The sequence below is a fragment of the Drosophila innubila genome (genome assembly GCF_004354385.1).
Source record: "Drosophila innubila isolate TH190305 chromosome 3L unlocalized genomic scaffold, UK_Dinn_1.0 0_D_3L, whole genome shotgun sequence".
Classification (NCBI taxonomy): domain Eukaryota; kingdom Metazoa; phylum Arthropoda; class Insecta; order Diptera; family Drosophilidae; genus Drosophila; species Drosophila innubila.
In genome coordinates, this window is record NW_022995376.1 from 24,012,212 (window position 1) to 24,040,190 (window position 27,979).

The following is a 27,979-nucleotide window of genomic DNA, read 5'->3' on the forward strand; positions in this document are numbered from 1 at the left end:
ACAATTCTTATCTGAATTCAATATTAATTTTTTCTTAAATTAATTTTTTCGCAAAAGGTTAGATTTCGTTTTACGACCTATTGATGTAGGCAAGCAAATATAATTCAATTTCGGTTGCACCCATTTGTACACTTAATTGCGTGTCATTTTACCGGAAGGAAACCCATTTTCATGCCATCTCTTTCAATCTCGCTCAATTTCCTTTTCAGGGGTCGGCAACAAGTGAGTCGTCTTGCCTGCATTGGGCAGACAATCATAGCGTGCAGCTGGCGGCTGTGAGTTTTCGTTGTCGGTTTTCTGACTTTCCTCTTTGGCCATGGTAAGCAACAAGGCGCAAATTGTGAAAGCGGAAAATGGCACGAACGCGTCCATTATTGTAACAGACAGCGGAAATGCAACGCAACCTATGAAGACAACGACAGAAATGACGACCATGGCGACAGCTCTGTCGACATCCCTCGACGACTTGAGCGACCAGGAAAATGGTACAACTGGTAAGTGTGAAAAGTTTTTTTTACCTTCAAGCCCTAATGCCTCTTCTATCTAATCCTTGACAACAAGTCAGGCAAAAGGGAACAAAAAGCAGTAGCGGCTTCAAATCAAATTAGTTTCATAGAGGATTCTTTCTAAATTATTGCAATTTTTGCGAGCTTATTTCTTATCTAGATCAAACGTCTGAATACCCTGTTATCACAGACTGAAAGTGTTTTCTACAAACTACTTCAAAATAATAATTTTTATATATATACGAAAAGATACTTTTACACTTAGGTAAATTATACAACTTATTTTAATATATATAGTTTAATTGAAATTAAATAAAAGTCATCCGACTAATTAAATTTAAATAATTTTCTTAGCTATCGTGTCAACCCTATCCGCGATTTTATTATTTCATCAGTTAGTTAACCTTTGTCCTTGGTTTACGCATTGACCGCAGGTTTCCATCCCAACCGCTTTGGGCTGATGTAATCCCAGTGCTACTTTATTTGGGCTTGTCACGATAACATCAGCCCATGCCCCTTTAACTGCCCACGCCCATTTATTCTGCGCAGTTCCTTTGACAGTCCTGCTCATGTTAATTAAATTCGCTAGAGTTGTAATAATTATAATGCTAGTTCGGTTTTGATCGGCCTACGCTGTCTGCAACCAAAAAGTGGAATTTATATTAAAAATAATTAAAACAGTTGCTTAAGACTTTTACTTTGATTTTCCATAAATTAATGAAGTTTAAATTGTTAAAATTTATCAATTCAATACATGAAATTCATTTGTCATATTATAATAATTTAAACTTTAATTAAAATACAAATCGTATTTATTTTATTTTTAACAAATTATTTAATGACGAGTTAAATTTTTGTGGCATTTCTCTAGGCAACCTGTTGACTTGTCGGTTTATTATTGATTGAAGCGTGAGGGCAAAAGTAAAAGTTTTATGAATGAACAGGCGTCGGAGCCTTCGACTTGTTTATTGATTGAAAATTCGTATGCTTTAAATAGGCGATCCAAAAAATAAAACACGACTTCAGCGAATAATTTGTGTGGGTGTCAGCGTGTATGATGTTCATGACACATTTCAAGGAGCTCGTTAAACCAAATAAGTCAAAAAGTTTATTGAAAGCATTTCGTTAATTGCTTCAATTACTTTAAAAACATTTAAAAAGCAAGAGAAATACCAAACAAAAGTTTTTGGGCTTATTGGGCAAAATTAAGTGATGTTTATGGATTGGGAGGCAACAGGCAAATTCCAAACCGGTATTAATAAAATAAAATAGGCTGCAAATATTTTAATTTGGACAAAGAAAATAACGCTTTGGGGCAATTACAAGTAAAGCATCCAGCCATTCAATGCGACAAGTCTATTAATTTATGTCTGAACAAGGCAACGGGTCAATTGGGTATTATCAAAAATAAACAAATACCCAATGCATGTTTATTGATTAACATTTTGTGACCTTAGAAAACGAACCAAAAATAACAAGAGAATATGCTTGTAACTGTGTGAGTTTAGTCTCTGGACACATATAATCTGTGGGATATTAAGATGTAAATACTTTTCTTATATACACAATATTTATTCATTTTGGTACTCCTTTATCTTTTCCAAATAATAGCAGACAGTAATATAAATAAAATATATCGAAAGACCTATAATTACGTAATGAAACTATTATTAGCAAATATATTTAAATAGATTTAACTTACAACACGAAAATGTCACAAAAAGCCAGTATGTAATGCAGGCAAATATACTAATATTCGCCATAACATTGATATGTTTGATGCAAGAAATTAGACTATAAACTAATAAACAACAAGTTTGCACTGCTTCAAGGACAATATAAATAACCACAGAATATGCCTTTTTCTGAAACAAAATGAATTGTTATTTAGTAAGCATGTTGCAGGTATTTTGACTTACCGTTACAGTGGAGACTATCAAAATTATTGAGGCTACTAACATTAGAAATTCAGATGTAAACAGAAATGCTGTGTGTTTGTTTTGACTATTTGGTATACTTTTAATTTGTAAAATTGTTGTTAGGTTCCATATGTTGCATCCAGACCAAAGTATTCCAAAGATTCCAATGATCATACTTCCAATTCTTAGCGACAAGCAACCGCAGCACTTTTGGACTAAACACATTTCTTAAATTTGAAATTTTTATAGATAATTTGGATTTAATTTGATTGAAAATGCTTAGAGAACTGGAAATGGAAGTTTCTTATCTACTACATAATGCCAACAGATTCCTCTACTTATTAGGAGCATCCACATCAATGTCAACGTGTTGATAACCAAATTTCACAGTCATTGCCCCTGTTGCCTATTACCGACTCCCACTCTGTGTATTGAGTGTGTTAATATTGTTGACTCAATTTTCATTTTAATTCCATTAGCATCTTGATGAGAGAACTCAAAGCTCTGCCACATGGAACTCACATACGCATACATTTACACGATGCTAATGAGGCTATAATATAAATTGCTTAAATTGAGAATAATGCAAAAAGTTAATATTTAAGCTGACAGCACAACAACAAAAAATACAACAACAGCAGCACAGAACTGGCATTGGCATACAGGCATAAAGGAGACGTTGCGCATACGCCGCGTATCCGCATAGGATTCGTGCTGCTATTAACAACAAATTGCTTAAATTGCATATCAACAGCTGAACAAGCAATAAAACATATAGTCTTCCTGTATCTGAGGGTGCGTGTGAAGATTATATATTATGTATACGCCATGTGGAAGACAAGTGAAAAAAATGGCAGATAAAATATAATATTTACTATATAATATGGTATCTACTGTCCGTACTGTCATTATAAAGAAACTTAGCCTCAGATAAATGTGTCGATTTATTTTGTGTGCTTCAGGATGAGTCGCTGAACTATTACCATTTTGGCTACATAATTTAATTTAAATTTAAATTAAGCAATTTATCTTTGGGGCCATAAGACGTTTTATATTTTAAATGCACTGCTTCAAAATAGCTACTTAGCCTTGACAAACTGCATAGCTGTTGGAGCTACTCTTCTTTGGGGAAGTAACTTGGCCTTAAACTTTCTTGCTTAACTTCGCTGTGCTGCGAAAAGTTCAACAACGTCCAAGTTCTTGCCACCGCTTGCACTTTGTTTTAGGGCTTTGGTCTGCTTCTTCGTTACTTTCTTTATTGTTTTAATTGAAGGCAGCTGCTCGGTTGTCGCCTCTGGTGGTTTTACAAATTATGTGCGCAATCAACAGGAAGAAAGTAGATTATCTTTGGTTAATAGACGCCAAATCAGATAGAAAACCTATCCAAAAGTTTCTTTAAAAATGAACAGATTAACAGCTGTGGCTGCTTGCTAAAATTGTATTTATTAAAGTAACTACATAAGGTAAAAGTAATTGTTGAACGATATAAAAAGATTTAGTCCTCTTCTGGTTTTCACTTTCAGCAAGATTTAATCTAAATGAATTTCTTTAACATATATTTAGCTTTAACCAGTAGAGGCCTAATAAAAATTAACAACTGTAAATGTTTAACATTTCTCTGCTTTTTGACATTGTTTTTAACAGAAGCTTATGCTTACATTTTAATTAACAGCGTAACAAGCAAGCGACTGTTATCATTATAAATTTTATAGTAAAAATTATAATATAATTATTATGTTTAATTTTTATTGATTTACTTACAATAATATGATTAATTTTTATATATACTTAAAATATCAAGAAAATAATAACAATTTTTAGCAAAAAATTCAAGTGTTTTATAAAGCATTGTTCCTCATTTTTGGATAAAATATATAAATAAAGTTTTTTTTATTAACATGATATTTTCATTAAAAATATTAAATATTCATTACTAACACACCCCGCATATAACCTTTACTGTTCAGTTTCAAATTAAGAAGAGAGCCTGTAAGATTTTTAAGGTCCTTTTCTTCTCATTAAAAATATCTTAGAAATCTGTTAGTCTCATTTGAACAACAGTCCAGTTGAGTTAAGAATTAATGTTCTATCTTAATTAGTGCACGCGCATGCCAAATGCCCGCTTTCATGATTGATTGCAGTATCAATTTATTTGCCATCAATACTCCAACATCAAATTGAAAGAGCAAAGTGTTGATGAGCCATTAAAAACCAGACAAAAATAAAGAATAAAGAAATCCCTGGCGACACATATGCACACTGTACATACATAGATAACCGCATGGACGCCGCGCAGCAGCAGCTCATCTATCATCACTCGATGGTTGCTTGTTGTATACAGGAATGCTTTTACAGTTTGCACTCTCTGTCTCTCTCTCTCTCTCTCTCTCTCTCTCTCTGTCGCTGTACACACATACATATTGAGCAGCTCACACCCAACGTATTTATAGCATCTTAATTGAATTTCAATTTTCAATTTCGCCTTTTAATTGAATTCAATGAAAAAGTGTCGATGAAACGGTATTCAGTGCTTCGTGCGATGTTTCTCCCACTGTCACTCAGTGGATGCCCACATCATCATCGCCGTTGCTGTTATTGCTGTTTATTCAGCTGTTGCTGCCATTGGGAGCCCTGTCGCCAGTGAATCCCCGTCTGGCGCCAGAGTTGCCCCCCAACTGGCATTGCCATTGGACCCACAATTGGCTTGGTCTGATTGCGCTCATAATTTTTTCACTGGGATTGGTTTGTGACTGACTGAAAAGTTGTAAATTGATTGGGCTGTAAATGTGTGTGCACCACGATAAACAAACCATTTGCCCAGTTTATTGGTAAAATGTTTGCAATTGAACTACATTTAATAATTATCAATAATTTTGCCACTATAAAGAGTTAAACAAGTAATTTCATTGATTTTTCTGTCGTGATTCGTTTTGTAAAAGTACTTTTTAACACTTTTTCATTACTAAGTTATTTATGTATACTATATTTTAAAGTTCTGGTAATATTTAGTGATTTCTTTAAAGCCCAATAAAAGATACATACATAGTAAAAAACACGTTAGGTGTATAAATTGTCGTCGACAGTATAAATAAGAATTTAAATAAATGCAACTTGCATACGAAATGAGTATTCTATTTGTATCTGTTAAAGCAGCTACATCTATGAAATTGCACATATGCTCAGTAAGCTCGAGAAAGTCTCGATATATTAAATGAACTGACTGAGGAAATCCATCATTTATAAAATCTACACTGGGCTATATAAGAATTTGTGAGATATGGCAATTTCTTCGACTTATATCCATTTATATTTACTTTTGTTACACATATTTTATGGAACGGTTTCAACATTGTCCTCCGATGTCTTCAGCTTGTAATAGGAAATAGCAATATAAATGAAATATGGTGAAGTACCTATGATTACATTACGAAACTTTGATTAATAATTTAATGTTAAAATAAATTAACTTACCAAAGGAAAGTACTACCCATAGCCAATATGCAATGCAGGCGCTTAAACTGAAATTTGCAATAACGTTAATACTCATTATGCAAGAAACTATGCTATAAATTAATAAATAGAGAGTTTGCAGAGCAGCAATCACTACATAGACAATTATGAGAAATGACCATTTCTGAAATAAAAATAAAGTTTCTTTAAAAAACTGTCCTAAATTTTTTATGTAGGTTCTTACCACCATGGTGGATATTAATAGAATTATTGACGCAAGCATCATTACAAATTCAGATGCAAGCTGACATGCTCCATTTGGATCATCTATATTCAACAGAAATTCCGAATTTTATTCAATATTGTAATTAAAATACGAGTGAATACAAAAATCTTTTACCTGTAAATACATATTTACGCTGGATAGGAGGATAGTCTAAGAAATAAAACAATTTAAAAATAATTTTGATACATTTTAAGAAAACGCATATTACTATTTAAGATTGATAATATGAATTCTATATTTAACCCGGAGCAGAATATTCCAAATAACGCTATGAAAATGCATCCATTTCTTAAAGATAAGTAATAACAACACTTTACAGCTGGAAACATATTGTATTATTTCTTATTTAAATTTAATTCATACTTTGATTTGATTTGAAAGAAAATGCTCAGGTAGCCAATTATCAAAAGTGTCTATAAATAATTCGAATGAAGCTCTAATTGTTATACAATAAACCTTATTTATCCTATAGTCTTCCAATTTATTCCTAAAGTATTGGTATTCTTATTATTTTATTTATTTTATATTTGATAAACGTTGACAACACGTTAGGTGTGAAAATTGTCACCAGTAGAACAAATAAGACAAATAGAAATTCAAACGCAAATTGCATGCGAAATGAACAGTCCATTTATATCTATGCATATCTTTATAAGAGTATATATCTACCATATATCTACAAATGTACTATATATCCATAACTGGGTCGGTTTGTGTGACTTATTATGCGACACAATGCGTCATGTGGCAACCATTGCTGAAGCCTATACTCACACAAATGCACCCTTGTTTGCATTCATGATGCATGTTCGTGAATTGCTGGCTTATACCACATGAGATATGTTGTACTTAGTGATGGAAATATCAAACAATACTGACGGATTTGCATGACGGGGTTACGTGTATTAGGCGGCATTGCCTAAAGATAGAACGAAACAAGCAGGAGTGCTCTAGTAAACAATGCTCGACTAGCAGATACGATTTACTCACAGCAAATAAAATATTAATGGTACTCGTATGTCTTACAGATTTATTTGTATACTGTATCAAATCGATCTTGCGCTCATTTTATCATAACAGTAGTACACAAAACAGAATCTATAAGAACAGAAGAGAGTGATGTTATTACTTTGAAATTTTAAGATTGTTAAAAGCATCACTTCAGCTTAACTATATGTTTAACAGAATGTTATAAGGCTATGTTATGTTTCAGAATGTTATAATCGGTTCCGGTGCAGGTTAATCGCATGCTGTTATTGCAAAAATTCTACTATAATGTGGGCAGACACAGTTCAGTTTCCATCATGGTTACAGGGTATACAAAGAAATATATGTCTACACATATATAAATATGTAAATTGCTTTGACAGTGAAAATACGACCCAAGCTGAAGCATTGTTGAGATTTCTTTTATTACTAAAATATGCATATTACTTACAATTTGAGGTTGACGATGATCTGTGATTCTGCTTGTTACGCTCGCATTTAAATGCGTACAATGCATGCCTTTTGATTGCGGCGTCTGATTTGAACAGCTTAGGCCACAAAAAAAAGTGTATTTCTATAGATAAACTCTCAAATCTAATTTGTATTGCAAAGCGTTTGTTGCTCGTGGCAAATTCAATTTGCATTGTCACTGATTTTTCATATTAAATTCACATTTGTCACTAAATGCGCATCGCATGTCCTTGTGGGAAGGAAAGTGACGGGATGCAAGGCTATCTATAACAATAGAGAGTAAATGCCACGCTGATGCTACTCTTTCTCCATAAGCTTCTACCATATCTCCATCTCTATTCTACACCACTATGTTGCCTCTGTGCACTTACCATTTTCATGTTCACTTTGCATATTGTGAAAGACTTAAGTTATAACAGCCTGAAAGTGGCTACCTTAATGGACGCAGTTATGGAAATAGCTGTTGAGTAAGTGCATCTGTGTGAAGAGCTTTAAAATTAGAATTTGCTTGAAACTTGATATACGAGTAGCAGCTCTATGTATGAAAAAAGAAAGAATGATAGGAACAAAATATAAAATTCCTTAAAGTTTTCAACTAAGAATAGTTCTTCAACTTTTTAAGGCCATTTGCCAAATAGAAAACTCCGACGTTTTGGCTGATTGACTTCTGCCGAAGACAATGCATAAAGGTAACAAATGTGAAAAGACTATCCTCAGTAAATTGGAAAAAATACTTTGGCAGTCGAATGTCAACGGATGCTCACTGAGCCTTGTCTTTTGTCTTAGGTGGCTATTATTTAGGAGCAACCACACACAACAACAATAACAAATAAGCAGGAAGGAAGCCAGCTTCTGGCTCTAAGAAGAAATTGCAAAATGGTCGCACATTGTGCAAGAGAAATAAGCGAACTACGTGCGCTGAGTGTCGACATACTGGCACAGTGAACCAAATAGAAGAATTTTCTGGTAAACAACAGACATGAGCTAAAGTATATCTAATAAATATAACTGCTTAATGCGATTTGTATATGTATTTTTAGCAACTATTTCCTTTATTTAATTTTACATTAATAAAGCTTTTATTTCCACTGTGCGCAGCTACGGAAATTTTGTTTGGCAATTTGATGTTAACACTCCCCATGGCCAAAAGGCTTCTACTGCTCCTTGATTAATGCGATGGCATGACATCCTCTTACTCTCTACTCACCTGCCATTAGCTGATTCTGTGTAACATCATTTTTTTTTTTATTGTTTTGACTTGTTGTGTCCCCAATTTGTGAGCCACTTGGTGCTGTTGATTTTCGGTCAGCATGAGCGTTATTTATTTGGGTAAAGGTGTTGATTACTTTTGTCTTAACTGCTTGAGCATTTGATTTATTTTGTGGCCGACAGTTAAATCCTAAACGAGTTGGCCGCCAATTAAATCTGTTGGTTTAACAGCATTACAAAATGAAATGTCCGAAGGAAGAAGAAAATTCGGGTTACAAATGTTAATTCATGAAGAAAAATGTACAGTTTAACTTTAATTCAATTTAAAAAATGCAATAAATTTAAATCGAGTGGGAAGTTGTTCGGGAAATCTACTGCAATATTTGCCACGTTAAGTCGAGGCGACTAAAACGTGTTGCTAGACCATTTTGTTGGCCTTGACAGGCGGCACACGAAGCCACGTAAAGCTTGTAATACTTGCCCCGTCTTGAAGCACGTAATTTACAATGTTGCAGCAGGTGGCTGTTGCGTGGGTGAAACAGAAACAGAAACAGAACCAGAAGTAGCACCAGAGCCCGAACAAGGAGTTGCAGTAGCAGCAGTTGCTGCTGTCCTTCAGCATTTTTCTTGTATATTGTTGCATTTTATGTTGCAACCACCGCAAGCCATGGCGTATGTGTAATATTATCATTTTGCCATTTTGAAATGGCGACTGATAATAAAATCGCAGCATACTTTCGTGCGCGCACACTTGAAATTTATTGGAATTGTTGATACAAAAGAAAATAATTAGTTGTAACCCATAATTATCGTTGCTCAAATATAAATTCGAAGAATCTGACGCGTTGTCATCAATCTTTGGCACACGGGGCACTTGCATGTGGTGCGCAGTGCGGTCTTAATGCAACTGCTGCAAAATACATGACCACATAAGGTTGATGCTGGCTTCCGTTGTCGCACACAGTTCCAGCACACGGGGCATCTATAGGGCTCTGTATTAGATCCAGAAACGGGAACCGAAATGGATTCCAACTGTTTTCTCACTTCCTGCTGAAAATTTTGAGGCTCAGTTGGCAATGAAGGAACCACTTCAGTGTTGCTATCTCTAACGAGTTCAGCAACTGTTGGCAGTTGGTAGGTAGAAGGGATTTCGGTTATAGCAGGACTATGATGACATCGTTGCCTAAGATTGGTAGACAGTGTTGTTGAGCGAGAATTCAAATTCCAGTCAGGCCCTGCGCCCGGAGCATGAGATGGCGAATGGCCAGTTGTTGTGAATGCAGAGCCAACCAGATTTAGATCTTGGCTAGTGTCATCTGGGACTTTGGGGCGATTGTCTATAAATTGAAAGCAATTATTTTAAACCAACTCTACAAATCGAACTTACCATTTTGAGCAGCTATTTCAACCCTCGCCAGATTATTCTCTATGGCCTCACAGTCGCGTTGTACTAGAGTTGAAAGAATTAACACTTCGGATCTCTTAGGATCCATATGTTGAATACTCTGCTTACTGCGAGATAGCTCAGCATCCATTTGTGTATAGTCTAAAAGACTTGATCTCCATGCCTTATCGGTTTCATTTCTTTGCAAGTTCAAGGTACTCCGATTAGCATTGAAATGGCCTGTGCTGCCAAAATTGTTGATTCGTTGGGTGATACCATGATCACTGTTGTCGTACGTCTTGTACAATAAATTGAAATAGCGATCGTCTCTCATACATTGCTCTTCCACTGAGGAAGTGCTTTCCAAGTATAACTGTAAGAAATGGAACTTTAATTTTTTTCAATTTCAAGCAGCAGATTCGACTTACCTGTGGTGGCTGCGGCCCGTATGCTCGGCGTATTGAGTGGGACATATTATTATTTGAGTCTCCGTTCGTTCTATACATGGTAATTACTGCAATTTATTACCAAAAAAAAAAAACTTAGAATTTAACTGTTGCCTACTGCTAACTAATTTGTCATTTATATTAAAATTTACAATGTTGCTATGACAGAAAACACTTTTGGAACAGAAAGCTATTGCTTTATTCAAATTAATGTTAAATAATATAATAGAAGGGCACACTGTAATTTAACAGCATACTCTTCAACTTAACAGAATGAATTGAAGGCATTGTAAGCTGACTGTAAATTAACAGCGAAACTGTTATACTTTACATTCTTATTTTAGTTAACAGTGTCTTAAAAGAGATGTGTATGTGTGCTAAAGTATCGACTATCTCGACGCGAAATATTTGATTTGAGGTACTTTGATTAGCACTCAAACTTCAATTTTGTGTGACTTAAGACCACAATTCACAATATCAGACGTTGGCGCCTTAACCCCACATGTTGTCAATCCGAATACAAGTATAGCGCATTAATATTTTGTTGGATATGTGCAATACCTCATATCCCTTCACGTGTCGTGACCTGTCTGTGCAAGCTTTGACATGTGTCTGCACGTACTTAATCACATGGAATTCTATCAAAAGCCGTTGTGGCTTTACATTCACCATTCACCGCATCGTCGTATAAAATCTATGCCAAAAGCCTCGCAAGTCAACAACGCTCTGTTGTCAGCCACTGTCTTCAACTGTTTCGCTTTAGACGCTTTACTTTTTATGACCTACAGCACAGCAATGCCGTAGACATATGAGGGAGCATCTGTCATCCTTTCACACTCACGCACACACAAACACATCGAAACACAGAGACACACCTTCATCTGTGTATGTTCAGCAACGCTTTCAGTTGATGTCAAAAGAATTTCTGTTTGATTGCAGAGAATAAACAAGTGAAGGCAGCCACAGTACACGGCATAGTCTTATTGCGAGGGTTGTTTATAAAACTCTTATACTTAAAAAAAATTTACTCGAAAGCTAAATATCTTTCCTCTCCTGTTACTGAAAAATAATTTTTAAAATTTTAAAATAATTAAATGTATAAAATAAAAATTGTTTTCTACATTATAAATGCTGTTCTGCTGAATTTTATTAATAACAATTAATTTCTAACTATAACTATTTATATTTTAGCTAATTTAAGATGCAATGTACTTTAATATTTAACCTCGTTTTCAAGCTATACTGTTGATTTAGGTTGTGCTCTTTATATTGCTTGTAGTACATGTAAAATTTTACATTCATCCGGTCTTTTGGCGTGGGATTCTTATCCTTAATGCGCGCCTCAAGTTTGTGGTTAAATGCGTTTCATTTTGTTTGTAACGTCCTAATAAAAATTTTGAAATGTCACATTTATTAATAATCATGCACTTGAAATCATTTTATATTGTTTGTTCTTATCTTGTCAATAGGCTATTATTGTGAAGGAGCTCAGGCTCAGGGTTTTTTTTTTGCAGAATCTTGGTCGACAAAAGTTACAAATGATTTTGTTTTCCTCTTCTGTGTTGCTTTGTGTACCTCATTTACCAAATTTGAGTTCCATTAATTAGCTTGACCTGTGTGTTTCAACAGCAGAAGGTCGTCGACAGCCAGACACACTTGACCCTTCAAGTTTATTTGGTCATTCGCCTTTAATATGCCTAAAACGCACTTCAATAGATTCTGTTAAATTTAAATATAAGTATCTTAAAAAATCAATGCTTTAGAGAGCGCATAGACGCAAATTTGAGCATCTGTTACAGGTATGAGTTACTATAAATAACCATAACTCATCCCACAACTTGCGAAGAAAAGATATCGTACACTGTCCAACAATGTTTTTTGTGCCATAAATAAATCAAAGACTTTAAGTGCCACCAATTAGCAGGCCACATGGTTACTATCCATATCGATTTACACACATTCACACTAAAAACTTAACAGAAAACCGAAAAAATATAATAGTTTTGACGTGTTTGGCAATCGAAAGTGCGTGTTGACCTTTTGATTTTAAAGTATTGAGGCGCTCATGAGATATATATTAGTGTGGAAAGACGTGCCTTAGAGGGATATTATAATTTTACAATATACGAATAAGTAATGATTGATTTATCAATCTGCTATTATACAATTTCCATTTTTTTATTTAAAAAGTTAACGACAAGGAAGACAGAAAATAGATTTTTATTTTAATAAAAATCTAAGTGATGATTATATGTTATTTTTATGTTTTTACTCAAAAATAATCATTACACAAGGAAACAAAATTGAACTTTTTGTGTGTTGATTTGAAATTGCAGTTTACTGATAAAACGGCAATTTTTTGTTACTAATAATACATAGAATAATATGGAGAGCATAACATTTACTATATGATTCTCTCTATGTAATAATAATAAAATCATAATTAAATTTTCTATTATATTTTGCATTTTTCTATGTATTTTTGTATTTATTATTGTATTTATTTACAAATTAAAATGTCTTATTCAAAATTAATTTCAAATTTCCAATAAGTTTAAGAAAATAGATTTTTTGTTTATAAATACGAAAGGAAAATATTGAAAGATAAAATGGTTCATTTGTGAAATTAAAAATACCTGACATTTTTGTAAAATTTCCCCAAGTCCAATATTGTGCAAAAAAGAACCATTTATCGTGGAGTTTATAACTTAGGTCGCATTAAGATGCCATATAAATTTTATTTTCGCTTTCAGTTAATGATGCTTTTTATTAATGCAGATTTATGGATGGAAAATGAAATCACGTTCCTATGTATAGTATGTCTATCGATATAAACGGTTTTCATTTGTTATGGTATAATTTTATTAAACAGATTTCTCCTGCAATTAAAGTCAATTGAGGAGAACCAATTGCGGGGCTTGAGTTTCAGGTGTGTTCAGTGTGGAAACGGCTTTCATTTCATAAATGCCACAGTGAAGATAGCTTTTAAGCGAAAATAACATCTGTATTGTACTTGTACTTGAAACTGAAATTGCCCATTTAATGCTGTGCACTAATGTCCAAAGCACTTGACTTTTCTGTACATTGCAGCTGAGGATATACACCTGAACGATTTATATACACGCTATCGTCAGAGGCTGCGTAAGTCGTTGTTCAGATCGGGATTGCTGACATCGCTGGTGGCATGCGTCGTATCCATAATAATTGGAATCGTTTACGAGCAGGTAAGTGCACCACACACTTAGTCCTCCCATTCTCAGTGGAAATGTTAATTTATATTGTGTGGGTCGGGTGGGAATTATAGCACCTGCTGCAGACACTGTTGCTCGTATTGGCGGCCCTAATCTCTGGCTCAATACTGACGGCTCTACAGTCTCCGGCGGTGCTTAGTTCACCAGCAGCTGCTCTGGCTTTTGCCATTGTTACCACCTTCTCACTGGGCACCATTGCGGCCATCACTGGCAACGAGTTGGCTCCTCTGCCAATGTATGCCCTGTTTCTGGTAAGCAACTATCTGAATTGTTGGCAAGGATTTGTTGGACTTATGCCATTGTTTTTGCAGGGGATTCATACAATGCTGCCCATTTCCTGGCCGGTCTCTGTGGTCCTGGCCCTATTTATGACTGCCATTCATATAGTTTATAGAATCGGCACCAGTCCGGATTATGCACCCAATTTACCCATGGTAAGTTATTCCATACGCTATTTACACTAAACTGTGCCATCCTTTGGGATTACAATTACTTGCATCTGGGTATTTAGTTTATTCGCGTATTAACATAGTCAAATATGTCGAAAATTTAAACAAGCTTTTTTCATCCTTTAATTTAAAAGTGTATATATCAACAAAAATTATTTCAATTTTTTTATTTAAAAACCGTATTTGAATTTTATCGTTAATTTTATGATGTCGTCTTCATTGGTTTAAATTTACAATTTTATATTCGTAAATAGTATTAAATTATATTTAAGATATCTGAATTCATTCATCTCACTTTTTACTTTTAATTTGAATTTTATCCTTTAATTAATGTCGGGTATAAACTGCCTTAGTTTAAATTATAAATTACATATATATTTTTGAACAAGTTTAATATATTTATTTTAAATTTCAGATATTTTTTTTTATTTATTTGATTTTAAAAGTTTAACTAATTTTTGTTGTCGACTTTAGCTGACGATAAATAAATTAAATAAATAAATTTACCGCCACTTTACAAGTCAAGTGTGGCTCCCAATTGCCACTTTAACTATTTGTAAATTACAAGTGCCGTCAATTTTTAGTCCGTATTTTCAGTTAGTTTTTCATGTAAACTTTATATGCGAAATATGTTAATTATATAAATTTTCATGTTGCCCAAATGAATAGCCTGGCATTTCAAGAGCAATATCAAATTAAGCACTTGGTTAGTTTTTTTTCTCACCAACAAAATGTTGTGTGTGTGGGTGTGTGTGTGTGCATGTGTTTGTGGCTGCCACACAACACACATTCAGAATGCCAAATGGGCTGCCTGGTATTGTGGCAGCGTTAATTCGCTGCGGCACACACAATTGTATGTTGGGAATTTCGATTACAGGCCAGTGGTCTGAATGGTCTAACACAACTGGTTGTTGGTTTTTGTTGCCGCCTTCCAATTGACTCTTTTATTCATTGCCCTTTCTCACTAAATCTGTCGACATGACCTCGTTTTATTGCTCTGTCAGCTCTTTGGCGAGATTGTGATGCTGGCCAGCGCATCCGTTTCCGGCCTGTACTATCGCATCATGTCGGATGCGGCACATAATCGCACTGTGGATGGCACACGCACCGGGATCGAGCAGCGTGTGAAACTCGAGTGCGAAAAGGAGCAACAGGAGCAGCTTCTGCTGAGCGTCATACCCGCCTATATAGCTGCCGAGGTAAGTTCTGAATTTATATATAGATGTTAAAATTAAAATTTAATATTTTGGGTGCCGATGCAGTTGGTATTTATAAACACAAACAAAATTTCGGAAAAATGCCGCTTTCATCATTTTTGCAAATAGGACTCGATATTATAGTAAGAATGTATTGTTTTTCTTACTAATCATTAGTACAATAAAATATTAAAGCATTATCAATTTTTCCCTTCGTCTTACATGATTTTGTAAGTAAATTACCTGTCCACATGTTTTTGCTTCCCTAAAGAAGATTTGATCGTCCGTCTTTATAGACACCTAGATTTTAGAGAATATAAGAGCTATAGCATTCAAATTTGGATGACAGTCTCCTACAAGACACACGCAAATAGAGATGGTTACATAATGTTTTTACCCCCTTTTTTTGGCTGCAAACTTACTCAATTATTACAATCAATTAACCTACTGAATCGTGTTTAGATCGAATTAATATAGCAGCAGTATTGGCTGTTTTAAATCTTGGAGATTAAAAAATAATTATTTAATGTCTTACATTTTTTTTTTTTTTTTAAGGTTAAACGTAGCATCATGCTGAAGATGGCGGATGCATGTCAGCGTGCTGGCGGTCAAGCTTCCACATCGGCCACTCGCTTCCACGAGCTGCATGTGCAACGGCACACGAATGTCACAATACTTTTTGCAGACATTGTTAACTTTACGCCCTTGTCATCCTCATTGACGGCCAGTGATTTGGTCAAGACACTCAACGATCTCTTCGGCCGCTTCGATCAAATTGCACAGGTGAGTGAATGAATTGTGTGTCATTTATTGACCATATTCTGATACGTTATCTATTGCAGGAGAATCAATGTTTGCGTATTAAGATTTTGGGAGACTGTTATTACTGTGTCTCGGGGTTGCCAATTTCACGACCACAGCATGCCACCAATTGCGTCAACATGGGCCTGCAAATGATCGATGCCATCAGGTGAATTTCTCTCTTTCTCTTTATAAAGTCAACATTGTCGCGCGTTGCGTATACGACATGTATGCCCTTGGCAATCCCTTTTGACACTCAATGTTTGGTGTGTGGTTTTTTTTGTGTGGGAGTGTGTGTCAATGTAGTTGCTGTCAGGACTTGTATAAACATTTGTTTTACTTTCAGCACTTTGATAGTTTCTCTGCTCCTTCGGGTTATAGGGAGATAAGTACATACGCACACACAAGTGTAAACAGAATTGTAAACACACTTTTGCATTGCCGCTGACACATGCAACAATAAATTGAAAAATGCATTGACATTGTTCTCAGCTTTAAAATGGATTTAAATGGATGTCAGCATATCACTTTATAGCCTCTTCTCCTCCTTTTATCATGCCAAATTTAATTGCCCCCAGATAGACACGAGCACATGCAGGCTATGGCTTTATGGCGCCTATTAAAAGCGTATTATGCAATAAAAAAACCTACAAAAAAAAAAACAATATAAAAAAAGAGATAGGCAAGTGCAAAAATGAAATAACATAAAGTACAATACACAATATCGACACAAAAGCAATTTTACTACATGCAAGAATTTATGCTCAAGCAGCAAGTACATAATGCCTCTAAAAGTTGCTCAATTCTATCGCGTATATACCCTAAGTGTAAATGTACTTCGGCAACTTAAAGCTTTTGATTGAATTTCTTTAGAAAATGTATGTATATTTAAATCAATAAACTAAAAGTATTTTCATCATTGCAATAATCGTTCTGATAAATAATTATACTACCCGAGTAGAGTAACAAATGTTCGTTGTGCATTTGTTTATCTTATTATTCTGTTTTTTATTCGATACTGCACAATCATTTCTATTGTGTTGAATATTTGGCTCTGGCTCAGTTGCTTTCTTTCCCTACATTTTATTTAATTTTTCTTTCCTTTCCTTTTCTTTTATTTTTTTCTTTTGTTCTTGGCTCAAAAGGCATTTGGTTTTTCAATCTCTGAGCGACTGTTGCTTTGCTCTTTGGCTTTGTTTTTGCCATGCAACTATGCAGCCCATTGAGCACAAGCTGAGTTTGCAAAAGGCAAGTTTTTCACTTAGCCGTTGTTTTAATCGCCAGTCTCCTTATGAAAATGCCAACTTTTCGCTTGCCACTTGAGTTTCTTTGTGTGTGGCAGAGCAAGGTGAAAGTTTAATTCTGCAGCATAGCAGCAGACGGTCTTTTGTATTCGTTTTTGCATCTCCTTTTGTTGCTGATTGCCGAGCAATGCGACAACGTTAAGTACAAGCAACAATTTGCCGCAAAAGTAGGCAACACTTTTTTTCATTAAGCTGTGCAGCATTATTGCGAGATATTGCTCTTTAAATTAGAATAACTTTAAATTTAAATTTAAAAAAATTATTTGAATTTAATTTTGACAAGAATATAATGCTTAGTTACAAGGTCCTCGGGAAATTATATTAATTCCATGAACTTTACAAAATATGAGTATTGTCTTGTACATATTTCCGAATAATTAAAGAAATTTGGAAACCTTTAGTTTCTTATATAATTTTAAGTGTATAAAAAGCTTTAGAGTGCATCTTATATTGAAGAGTTTAAAAATAAATAAGCTTATATGAACAAACTTCCCTTGTGACTTTGCATAATTAAAGTAAATTTCACAAGTCTTACAAATTAAAAGGTCACGTTTTGAAGATGAACTTCGCACTAAAGAAATCTCATGTTATGCGTATATTCCAGCAAAATCAACAGCCACATCCGTTTGCTCTTTTTGTTGTTATTTTTGTAAGAGTGTCTAAGTATTACACTCGTAAAACAAACAGAACCCAATGACCCACAGAAGAACAAAAGCAAATAAACCAAAAGGGCTCCCAAGTGATTTGTTTTCTAAGACGATTTGTTGCTTTTGCTGCGGCTCATTTGGCCCAGAAAACACACACAATACACTATACTACAGAAACTACCATTTAATGTTAATAACTCAAGGACCTGTTAGCCAAGCTATTACCACTGTGTGTTAACCTGGTCCAGCCGCGTGCCGTATACGAGTAGAGTCATAAAACACTGAATGTGGCAGGTTGTTTTGTTTTATGCCTCATGAAATTGTACTCGGTATATAAACTATATACAACGAGTTGTTAAATATACATGCATACGGTATGACATTCATTGTTTGTACCATTTCCGTTCATTCCGTATTCCTTATGTGTGTTTTTTTAAATATATATTATTTCTATTTCTATTCCGGCAGACACGTGCGTGAGGCGACGGGCATAAATGTTGACATGCGAATTGGCATACACACGGGCAATGTGCTCTGCGGTGTCCTTGGCCTACGCAAGTGGCAATTTGATGTTTGGAGCGATGATGTTACCCTGGCCAACCACATGGAGAGCGGCGGCGTTGCGGGGTGAGTTTCTCTTCTACATTTCTACAACGTGTTGATGACACACTTCCAGCTTGAAAGAAGAAGGAAAGGTGAACTGGTGGGCAGGTGTCAAGGTAGACTTTATAATGGCAATTTAAACGAGTCTCCATCAACGTTGCAATTAAGCCCGTCTCTGGCTTCAGGCTTTACCTTCAACTAGTTGGCAACACAAGGTCAATTTAAGTGGCGAGTGCCTCCTGCAATTAGAGTAACGCCCGCTCTAATAATAGCTTATAAACTGAGACAGCTGACAACTGTCTGTGATTATATTGCTAATAAAGGTTTCTTTCGGAAAAAAGTTTGTACTTATTGTAACCAAAAAGATTTACTTAAGTGCAGAATGTGCTAGATAAATGAAGAGTTTTTCTTTGAATTTTTACTAGGCCAAAAATTTGACAAAAAACATCTTATTTTTCTATAGTTTTTTTTTAATTTTAAAAATTTCTGGCTGTTGTCTAGTGCAATCAGTCAATTAATAGTTTTTATAAAAATAATATATAAGGTGAAGGTAAAGCATTAAATATTGAAAAGCTCAGCATTGGGCTTTTGTATTTTTAAATATTTTACGGATGTACATTAGAAAGTGGAGACAAGTATAGGAAGGCGGAAAAAATACATAGTTTTGTTGTGTAAAAATAATTCAGTTTTTTTTTCAATATGTATTTATTTTTTATAATAAAACAGCTCTTTATCGAATTATATTTAACAACATTCAGAAAAAAGGTAAACTTAGTTTAAATATCAAATGGCTTACAAGGCTAACGTTTGGATCTCATTTCGTCAACTTGCAAATTTACTGGATTTTCAATCATTTTATGAGCTTAAATTACTTAAAAAATAAAAGAACAGGAAGGTGGAAAACTTCCATTTCTGTTCAATTGTCATGCATTTGAGTATCACGTAGATTACAATTATTCGAAATTGAATTGAAATGTGCTCAATGAGCTGAATAAAACTTAGGGGCACATTTCGCGTTTTATGCACGAATTATTTGCAAATGCGTAACAAAGGCATAAATAAAATTACAATCAAAAAACGGAAGTGGCGAGAAAAACAGGAAAATAGAGAGAGATAGAGAGAGAGAGAGAGTAGGTGAAAAAGAAGTCTTCATTTACATGTGAAACAAGAAAGAAATAATATACGGATATAGTATCTAAATACATACATTACTCATACGCACTGTTGTTTACAGTCGCGTGCACATCACAAAGCAAACTTTGGACTTTCTGGGCGATAAATTTGAGGTGGAACAGGGAGAGGGTGGTGGTCGCGATGCATATCTGGCGGATCATAAAATAGAAACCTATCTCATTGTGCCGCCCAAGGTAAGTGTAATGTTTTCATTCCAAGCATTCGGATTTCTAACCAACCTGTCGGCCAACATGACAGCCCGCCTACATGCACAGTGTGCCACGCGTGGTCGAGTGCATCGAGCAAACGGAGCCGGCAGTGGAGCCGGCGACACCGGTGAAGGAGGACGGCGATGTAAACGAGAAGCTTTTGCCCACCGAGTCGCGGTGTCCGGTGTCAACTGCCGTTGATGGAGCCGAGAAACTTTCACCCACCTCGACGAACAGCCAGGATGCAGCGTTGCATGCACCGTTGACCTCTGCCGCGTCCATGTCCATCAAGGAGCTGTCCGAAGAGGAGGAGGATGCGGCTGCCACAGAGCCACTGGTTGCCAAACACTCTGAGCAGGAGATCAACAATGAGCCCATACCAACTATAATCCATCGTGGTAGCGGCGACTCTGCTGCCTCCGAGTCTGCGCCAAAATCGACAGCATTATCGCTGCCTGCCGAGGATCTGTTGAGCATGAGCGGCAGCGAGAGTGGCATCTCCACCAGCGGTACCCCGGCAATAACAACATCCAATGCGGTGAATGCCACGCCCCCAACAACAACGTCAGCTGCTAACACCGCAGGCACAAATAGTTTAACAGTGGCCGACGCTCCTGAGCGCTCTCGTCGCAAGTTGTCCGTTCAAGGTAAGGGAATATATTTCAATCTTTATATAATACGATCGATATCGATGTTAATAATACTTTGGAAAAATTTAAACCAAGAAAACAAACTTCATATAATTACGAATATAAAAATATATTGAAAATTGCATTTAAATAAGAGAGACAATAACAGAAACATAATAACAGACGCAGAATATCAAAGATTGAGAATAACAGAGACATTTTGTAATAGACGAACCAATATACTTGTATATATCGACTTGGATGTTGCTCATTAAAAATATATATATAATGAAATTATCATAGGTATATTGTGTCTCCAAATTTCAAGCTTCAAATTTCAGTCAGTCAGTTGGACAAAGAGATTTATATATATATATGTATTATATATCCTGTTAACAATGAACTCAGATACTTTTTGCTTACTGAGAATAAAAATAAATAGTTTAGATACTATTAAGAATGTCACTGTATAAATATTTAATATAGTTAAGATTAAATTTAATTTAAACTCCAATTTTCCATATTTAATTAAGGTATGTAAAACGTACAGAAATAATTGTCAAAATAAAAAAATATCATTGTTAAAACTTAACTGCACTATTTAAAAACAGACCCAAGTAAATTCTAAATTAAATTATATTGTTTATAAATGTGCAACATAAATATAGACATGTTAATATAATATACAAATTTTAATCTACAAGTAAAAAGTTAAAAGTTTGTATTATCGGACTAAGTTTAGGCTGTAATAGTTCAACTTTAGTAAGAGTATTTCAACTTTGCATAGTCGTTAACTTGTTGAAATTTCTTATTACCATTTTCCATCTTCATCTTTAATGCAGGTCTAATGTCCTTTGCCGACAGACGACGCTCCTCCGGCGCCTTCATCGAGGGACGCAAACTGTCCATCCACAGCGGTGAAAGCTTTCGCAGTCATGCGGGTAAGTCGACTACTTCCATGTGGTTGAGTGGGTGGCTGAGGCTGTGATTGTGATTGTGGTTTGAGGTGTGCTTGCCCATAAAACGCAACAGTTGAAAATCACTTTCGCAAATGAGCTGCGGCTTATGCATAATTTTATCGCTGCTGTCGCAACTTTTGCATCGTAAATTTGATGTGCCTGCAGTACAATTTTTTTTTACGGATTGGCCTCTCTTGACCATGTTCAGAGTATGCGTTGATCAGGTGGTGCACAGCCCAAAGTCTGGACCACACAGTTCCAATGGTAATTAAGCTTCTTTGACAGCCAGCTGAGCTTTGTTCCCCTTGCAGCTGCTGTGGTTTTATATAGGTTTTTATATGCTTTAATCATGCCAAGGACAGAAACGTCACATCTCCAGCTTAAAAATGGCCAATTTGATGGCCTTTTTAATACGAATCTACAGCATGGAACTTGCCGTTGCACATGTTTAATGAATGAAGCTGTCAAAATGTGGTACAAAAAATTTAAAAATATATTAAAAATTGACTATAAAGTCAAGGATTAAATTGAATTACATAATCGTATGATAAGATATCAGGATCTGTAATCATTATAGGTTTTACTATAAAAATTTCTATTTTTTTATTTATAATTCTTTTTGAGAAAAAAAAATAAAACTCACAAATTAATGATTATTTTTATAGTAATATATATTTTTGCTTATAAATAGTCATAATTTTATGAGTTAAATAATAAAATCATAAATTTGAAGATTATTTTAAAATAGAAAAATTTTGGTATACTTCACGCTCTTTGTTTTAACCTTCACATGGATATGTTTTTCTCTGTATTGAACTTTATTATTATTTTTTTTTTTGCCAATTTATGGGATTTACGATAAATAACTTTATTAAAGTCTATAAAGTTTGCCAAATATTAAAGAATATAAAAACAGTCCGCAATTGTGTTTACTAATTGTTTTTTTTTTTCTTCTAAAAATTGAATTGAATTAATAAATCAAAGCCAAGTATTAAAGTCAAAAACAATATAATAAACAATCTAAAAGTGTAATATATTCAATATTCGTTCTCTGAATTACATTTTATACACCATTTTTTTTTATTACTATAAATTAGAAAACACTATTCATTTTTTGTTCTGTTTTATTTTTCGCTAAATTGAATTGACCTGAATTTTATTTTATTTTTGGATTTGTTTTGTGGGTTGACTTTATTCAATAATCCAATGATTGCTTTATGATTTTAGGTCATGTCACACGCAATCGCCCCTCATCGAAGATGACCAAATATGTGGAATGCTGGGGTGCCGATCGACCCTTTGCCAATATTGCCGAGTCCAAGCTGGTGAAGAACATTGGCCTGGCGGTGAGTGGTTTTGCCTGGTGCCAAGGGTCAAGAGTTCAGCAACAGCAGCAGTAGCAGCAGCTGTGCACAAAATTAAAATCAAGTTTCAATTGTCAGGAAATGTCACACAACTGGCTGAAAAATGATTTATACGAATTGGACCAAGTTTTGTAGCTTTGGTCAAAATGGTTTGCCAAATTAAATAAAACAAAAACAAGTTCAGAATTTGAAACCATTGTGTGCCGGCTGCTGTTCCTGTTGCCGCTCCAACTTCTCCCTCTCACCTTATGGTTGCTTGGAGCAACAAGTTAAGTAAACTCTATTATCCCTTACCCTCCCGTTTTGCAGAGTATTGCCATGATTGAATCAAATTTGTTGCCGCCGGAGCGTAAATGTTTTTTTAATTTCAACTTCTTGGGGCCGCCCACGGAGCTAAAGCCATTGACCATGTGGTACCGCAATACGCCTCGGGAGGCCATGTACCGGGAGCAGCCGGATACGCACTTCCGCTATGACCTGATATGCGCCTTTGTCCTCTTCCTGTCGCTCGCCATCGTCCAGTTGATTGTAATTGAATTGTAGGTGAGGTCTAATTCCGTAGTCGATTTGTTTAACTCAGATTTGTATGCAACTCAACAGGAATCTGGCATTACTGGGCTCTCTGTTGGCCAGCTTTATATCGTTGGCTCTGTTCCTCTATCTGAGCAACATGTCCGTGCCGGATATGCATGCCTCGACCACAGAGCGCAATGGTCCTGGCCAGGTTGTGGCCAGCAGCCGCTTTCTTCGCTTGGCCATGTTCATCATTGTCAATATACTCATCTCATCCTGTGCCGTATTCAGCGTGGTAAGTTCAAGGATACTAAAAAGTCTATATATCTACAAAATATTTGATTCAAAAAACTCTTATTTTCACAATTTAAAAATCATACTTAGGGTAATAGATTTATTATTACTTTTCAACTGGGTTAAAACTAAGCTAAAAAGATTGAAAAAAAAATTTTAATTTATATAAATGTGTTCTTGTTTTTACGTAACCATTAAAAATAAATGGATGTAATGATTGCAATGATAAGATAAACTTAAGCATCCTCTATATACAGATCAACTATACGCAGCCCGATTATGAACCGCCCTATGGTTACAGCAATAGCACGAATACCACCGAGGGTAGCTTCAATAGTAGTATAATCCCGGAGGATATGCAAACACTGGACATTGACTATGCCGTACCCAAGGCTCCGATTTTCCTCTTCTGCTGCGCCGTCAGCTTGGCTGCCATTTCAGCTTTCCTACGATCTGGATTTATACTCAAGCTCATAACCATGTTGCTGGCACTGATTGGACAGATGATTGTGCTTCATTATAGCGATCTCTATGTCCAGTACAATCTGGTCCACTCCTACAATGTGTAAGTGTTGACAGAGCAACTTACATTTTATTTATTTTAAATCCATCCAATTATCAGCTTGCCGCTTGAGGTGAAGGGTTTCTTGTTGTTGCTACTCGTGATTGCCGTGTTGCATACGCTGGATCGTCAGGGTGAATATGTGGCACGCACCGATTTTCTGTGGAAGGCCAAGTTGAAGGTCGAACAGGAGGAAGTGGAAACAATGAGAGGCATCAATAAGGTTGCATATACGTTAACCAATTAGCACATTCAATGCTCATCTAATTTTCTCCTTCATAGATTCTATTGGAGAACATTCTGCCGGCTCACGTTGCCACACATTTTCTGCATCTGGAACGGTCCACGGAGCTGTATCACGAGAGTTATTCCTGTGTCGCGGTCATGTTTGCCTCCATACCCAATTACAAGGAGTTCTACGATGAGACGGATGTCAATAAACAAGGCCTGGAGTGTCTGCGTCTCTTGAATGAAATCATTTGTGATTTCGATAAGGTAAATTAAGATCTTCTATATATTTCTTACACCGATCTTTAATTTACCTTCATTATTTTCTAGTTACTTCTGAAACCAAAGTTCAGTGGCATCGAAAAGATTAAAACAATTGCCAGCACCTATATGTGTGCATCGGGTCTAAGACCTGGAAAAGAGGATGGAGCCACGGTAAGTTGTAGCTGTATTCTTTAACCGTCTGTTCAACTGTCTATCTTGAATTAATCAATGTTTCTTTAATGCTTCTTACTAATCCTGTAAATATTCATTATTCGCATTCCGGGCTTTACCAAAATAGTCGCGTAGCTTTGCGGTAAGTTTAATTCACAAAATATCGTTAATATAATAGAGTAAGAAGAAGTCTATAAGCTTACAGTTTATTTAAGTACTTCAAAATAAAATGCATTTCTAGTTTCTTTTAATTTCAAAACTAATTTGGAAGTGTTCTTATTGCAGCTTATTGAAAAGCTGAAATACTTTTCAAATAGTTTTAGTGTAGATAAATCTTACAAATTACCTATAGAAATTTACTATAATTACTGGTTGTACTTATGACATATTTTTCAGATAATCTGAAGAGCTATAAATTTTATTAGATATTTATTTAATATTGTTAAAATTTTTAAAAATCAAAAATGTTTGTGCTACTTTGCTACACATATTTGAAATAAAAAACTTTAATATATTCATTATATTATTTTCCATTTCCTTAAAAGTAAATGCTCCAAAACTTAAACCTTTCTTATCGACCAATACAAATCTCTGTGATTCAGCAACACATTGCAATAAATGCCAAATTTCAATTGGCAGAATGTTATTTACTGTTTAAATGTCTTTTAATCGCTGCTTATAAGTTTAATTAAACTTTTGGTCCACACACACAAATAGAGTGAGAAAGTAAAAGGGCACTTACTAGAGAAAAAGAGAAAAAAAAGGTAGTTAACCCAGCAGTTAAATCAAACAATGACCCTTCATACAAAAGAATCAGGACATGAAAAAAAGGAAAGTGAAAGGGCTTTAAATGAGGGCTGCCATTTGGCAGGGATTAGCCAAAGTTTAGTCGGCACACGCTCAATTGGCTTTCACGTTGGCTGACCAGGCCAATAAAGGCGAATGCGAGCATAATAGAATACCCAAAAGCCAAATAAATGTAACTTTTGTATTCTTTTTTGCTTGTCCCATTTTATTGTCACAGGATGAGAAACGCACCGAAGAGCACAACGTGGTCATATTGGTTGAATTTGCGATTGCTTTGATGTCCATATTGGATTCGATTAATCGCGAATCATTCCAACGTTTTCGCCTGCGCATCGGGCTGAATCACGGCCCAGTAATTGCGGGCGTAATTGGAGCCCAGAAGCCACAATATGATATCTGGAGCAATACCGTCAATGTGGCATCCCGCATGGATTCATGCGGCGTCATGGGACGACTTCAGGTAAACAACATCAATATGGAAATACTATAAAAGACATATGCTTATTTTATATACTTCTTCACTTACAGACTACAGAGAATACAGCTAAGATATTAATGGCCGCCGGTTACGAGTGCGAGTGCCGGGGCCTCACCTATGTCAAGGGCAAAGGAAATCTAGTCACATATTTTGTAAAGACACCATTCGATGGTAAATTGTAATTGAATGCGGCCAGTTAGTAGCACAATTTGTTGTTAATAATGCTATTTATCTATATGTTTAGAAAATATATGTTAAGGCATGTTGTTATTTATTTTGAAATAATTTTAAGAATTTTAAGCATTTAAATCTACGTTGCACATTAGAGCTTATTTTAAGTATTTGTTTTAGTTAGTATTTTATTGTTATGTAGCACAATTTGTTGGAAATTAGAATTCAGATTTTAAAAAAGCTCACTTAAACAGCGAATAATTATATAAATATATAGAATATGACGACTACTCAAACATACTATATAGAATAATGCTATAAGATATTTATTAATTCAAAATTAACACAACAAAAGGAAAAAACAAATGCAATTTAGCCCACCCCGAAAAGAAATAATCAACGCTAATAATAATAATAATAATGACACATAGAATTTAACCATATTTATTGTACAATTATGTTCCAATAGATTTTTCTCGAGTATTTAAATATATTGAATTTAGAACTTGCATCTCTAACGAAATCTATTGGAACAGCGCTTTAATTTATAGATTGTTAACTAAAATATGTGCCATCACAGGTCGAACACAACGCGGTTAATCTTATAATCAACGACCTTAAGCGAAATCCTATCTATTTCTATATGATATTGTATATTTTATATAAATTTTCTACTGTCACATTTTAATATACCAGATGGATCTGCTAACTATTTTGAATATGAAACTTTTTGAATATTTTTTGTTGGTTTTTTTTCGGCAGCTTTAGTGTACAAACAATTCTTATCTGAACATATCCCATCAAATATGGTATACCTCCGATTCTTACTTATGGAAACTGAACCCTATGCATATCTTTGTAATTACTATCCAAAATTTACTATAAACAACAATATAATCGAAATATTTACGAATATAAATAAAATACATTTCTTTGAATATGACAAAGTAACATTTTCTTAACTTACAGTGAACGTGAAGCAATGTGGCAAGGGGGTGCAAGGGGGCAACTGCCCCGGGTGCTAAGATATTAAGAGCGCCGAATTAACAACTTTTGAAATATTTTAAAAGGACAGTGTTGCCAAAAGTTAGGGTGTTGAGCTTTAAATAAAATTAATAAGGAATCGAAAAGCGCTAGGAAATCAAAATTGAATAAAATTAAATTAAATTAAAATAAAAGCTGGCAGGCAATTTTAATACGAGGATGCTAATAAAAACCAAATATTAGAAACTGATAAATAAAACATGA

At 34.9% G+C, this 27,979-nt stretch overlaps 3 protein-coding genes across 7 annotated transcripts; 1 reads left to right on the top strand and 2 right to left on the bottom strand.

Moving 5' to 3' along the window:
* The first annotated feature begins 316 nt into the window (after nt 1–316).
* Nucleotides 317–27,669, top strand: LOC117787031 (adenylate cyclase type 2). 2 transcript variants are annotated; one of them, XM_034625471.1, is made up of 21 exons: nt 317–494; nt 13,749–13,882; nt 13,963–14,160; nt 14,221–14,343; nt 15,363–15,557; nt 16,110–16,337; nt 16,397–16,524; nt 18,775–18,933; nt 20,144–20,276; nt 20,341–20,938; nt 21,763–21,861; nt 23,107–23,225; nt 23,553–23,782; nt 23,844–24,051; nt 24,308–24,615; nt 24,673–24,835; nt 24,895–25,107; nt 25,171–25,275; nt 25,403–25,417; nt 26,300–26,542; nt 26,611–27,669. In XM_034625471.1, exons 1-21 carry the CDS (start codon nt 317–319, stop codon nt 26,740–26,742), a joined length of 3,909 nt encoding a protein of 1,302 aa, XP_034481362.1. In that variant the 3' UTR covers nt 26,743–27,669. The 2 variants fall into 2 exon arrangements, with proteins under 2 accessions (XP_034481362.1, XP_034481363.1); XM_034625472.1 differs by lacking the exon at nt 25,403–25,417 and having other exon boundaries at nt 26,611–26,748.
* Nucleotides 5,361–6,544, bottom strand: LOC117787033. The gene is made up of 5 exons (XM_034625477.1): nt 6,370–6,544; nt 6,276–6,311; nt 6,120–6,202; nt 5,897–6,059; nt 5,361–5,838 (listed from the first exon to the last, which is right to left on the bottom strand). The coding sequence occupies exons 1-5, from the start codon at nt 6,488–6,490 to the stop codon at nt 5,756–5,758; spliced, it is 486 nt and encodes a 161-aa protein (XP_034481368.1). The 5' UTR covers nt 6,491–6,544; the 3' UTR covers nt 5,361–5,755.
* On the bottom strand, nt 9,561–10,778 carry LOC117787032. Of its 4 annotated transcripts, none has more exons than XM_034625476.1 (4): nt 10,641–10,777; nt 10,342–10,585; nt 10,216–10,278; nt 9,561–10,150 (listed from the first exon to the last, which is right to left on the bottom strand). In XM_034625476.1, exons 1-4 carry the CDS (start codon nt 10,716–10,718, stop codon nt 9,645–9,647), a joined length of 891 nt encoding a protein of 296 aa, XP_034481367.1. In that variant the 5' UTR covers nt 10,719–10,777; the 3' UTR covers nt 9,561–9,644. The 4 variants fall into 4 exon arrangements, with proteins under 4 accessions (XP_034481367.1, XP_034481366.1, XP_034481365.1 ...); XM_034625475.1 differs by having other exon boundaries at nt 9,561–10,165; XM_034625474.1 differs by having other exon boundaries at nt 10,216–10,585; nt 10,641–10,778.
* Nucleotides 27,670–27,979: the final 310 nt, after the last annotated feature.

What these genes read in the sequence shown, in the direction of transcription:
- LOC117787031 (XM_034625471.1), top strand. Translation starts at nt 317, where the DNA reads ATGGTAAGCAACAAGGCGCAAATTGTGAAAGCGGAAAATGGCACGAAC. An exon ending in CCGCCTATATAGCTGCCGAG is followed by an intron (nt 15,558 to 16,109) that starts GTAAGTTCTGAA and finishes TTTTTTTTTAAG; the next exon opens with GTTAAACGTAGCATCATGCT. An exon ending in AAGCTTTCGCAGTCATGCGG is followed by an intron (nt 21,862 to 23,106) that starts GTAAGTCGACTA and finishes TTATGATTTTAG; the next exon opens with GTCATGTCACACGCAATCGC.
- LOC117787033 (XM_034625477.1), bottom strand. Translation starts at nt 6,490, where the DNA reads ATGTTTCCAGCTGTAAAGTGTTGTTATTACTTATCTTTAAGAAATGGA. An exon ending in CATATTATCAATCTTAAATA is followed by an intron (nt 6,312 to 6,369) that starts GTAATATGCGTT and finishes TTTATTTCTTAG; the next exon opens with ACTATCCTCCTATCCAGCGT. An exon ending in ATGGGTAGTACTTTCCTTTG is followed by an intron (nt 5,839 to 5,896) that starts GTAAGTTAATTT and finishes ATGTAATCATAG; the next exon opens with GTACTTCACCATATTTCATT.
- LOC117787032 (XM_034625473.1), bottom strand. Translation starts at nt 10,718, where the DNA reads ATGTATAGAACGAACGGAGACTCAAATAATAATATGTCCCACTCAATA. An exon ending in ACGGGCCGCAGCCACCACAG is followed by an intron (nt 10,586 to 10,640) that starts GTAAGTCGAATC and finishes CATTTCTTACAG; the next exon opens with TTATACTTGGAAAGCACTTC. An exon ending in TGAAATAGCTGCTCAAAATG is followed by an intron (nt 10,166 to 10,215) that starts GTAAGTTCGATT and finishes TTCAATTTATAG; the next exon opens with ACAATCGCCCCAAAGTCCCA.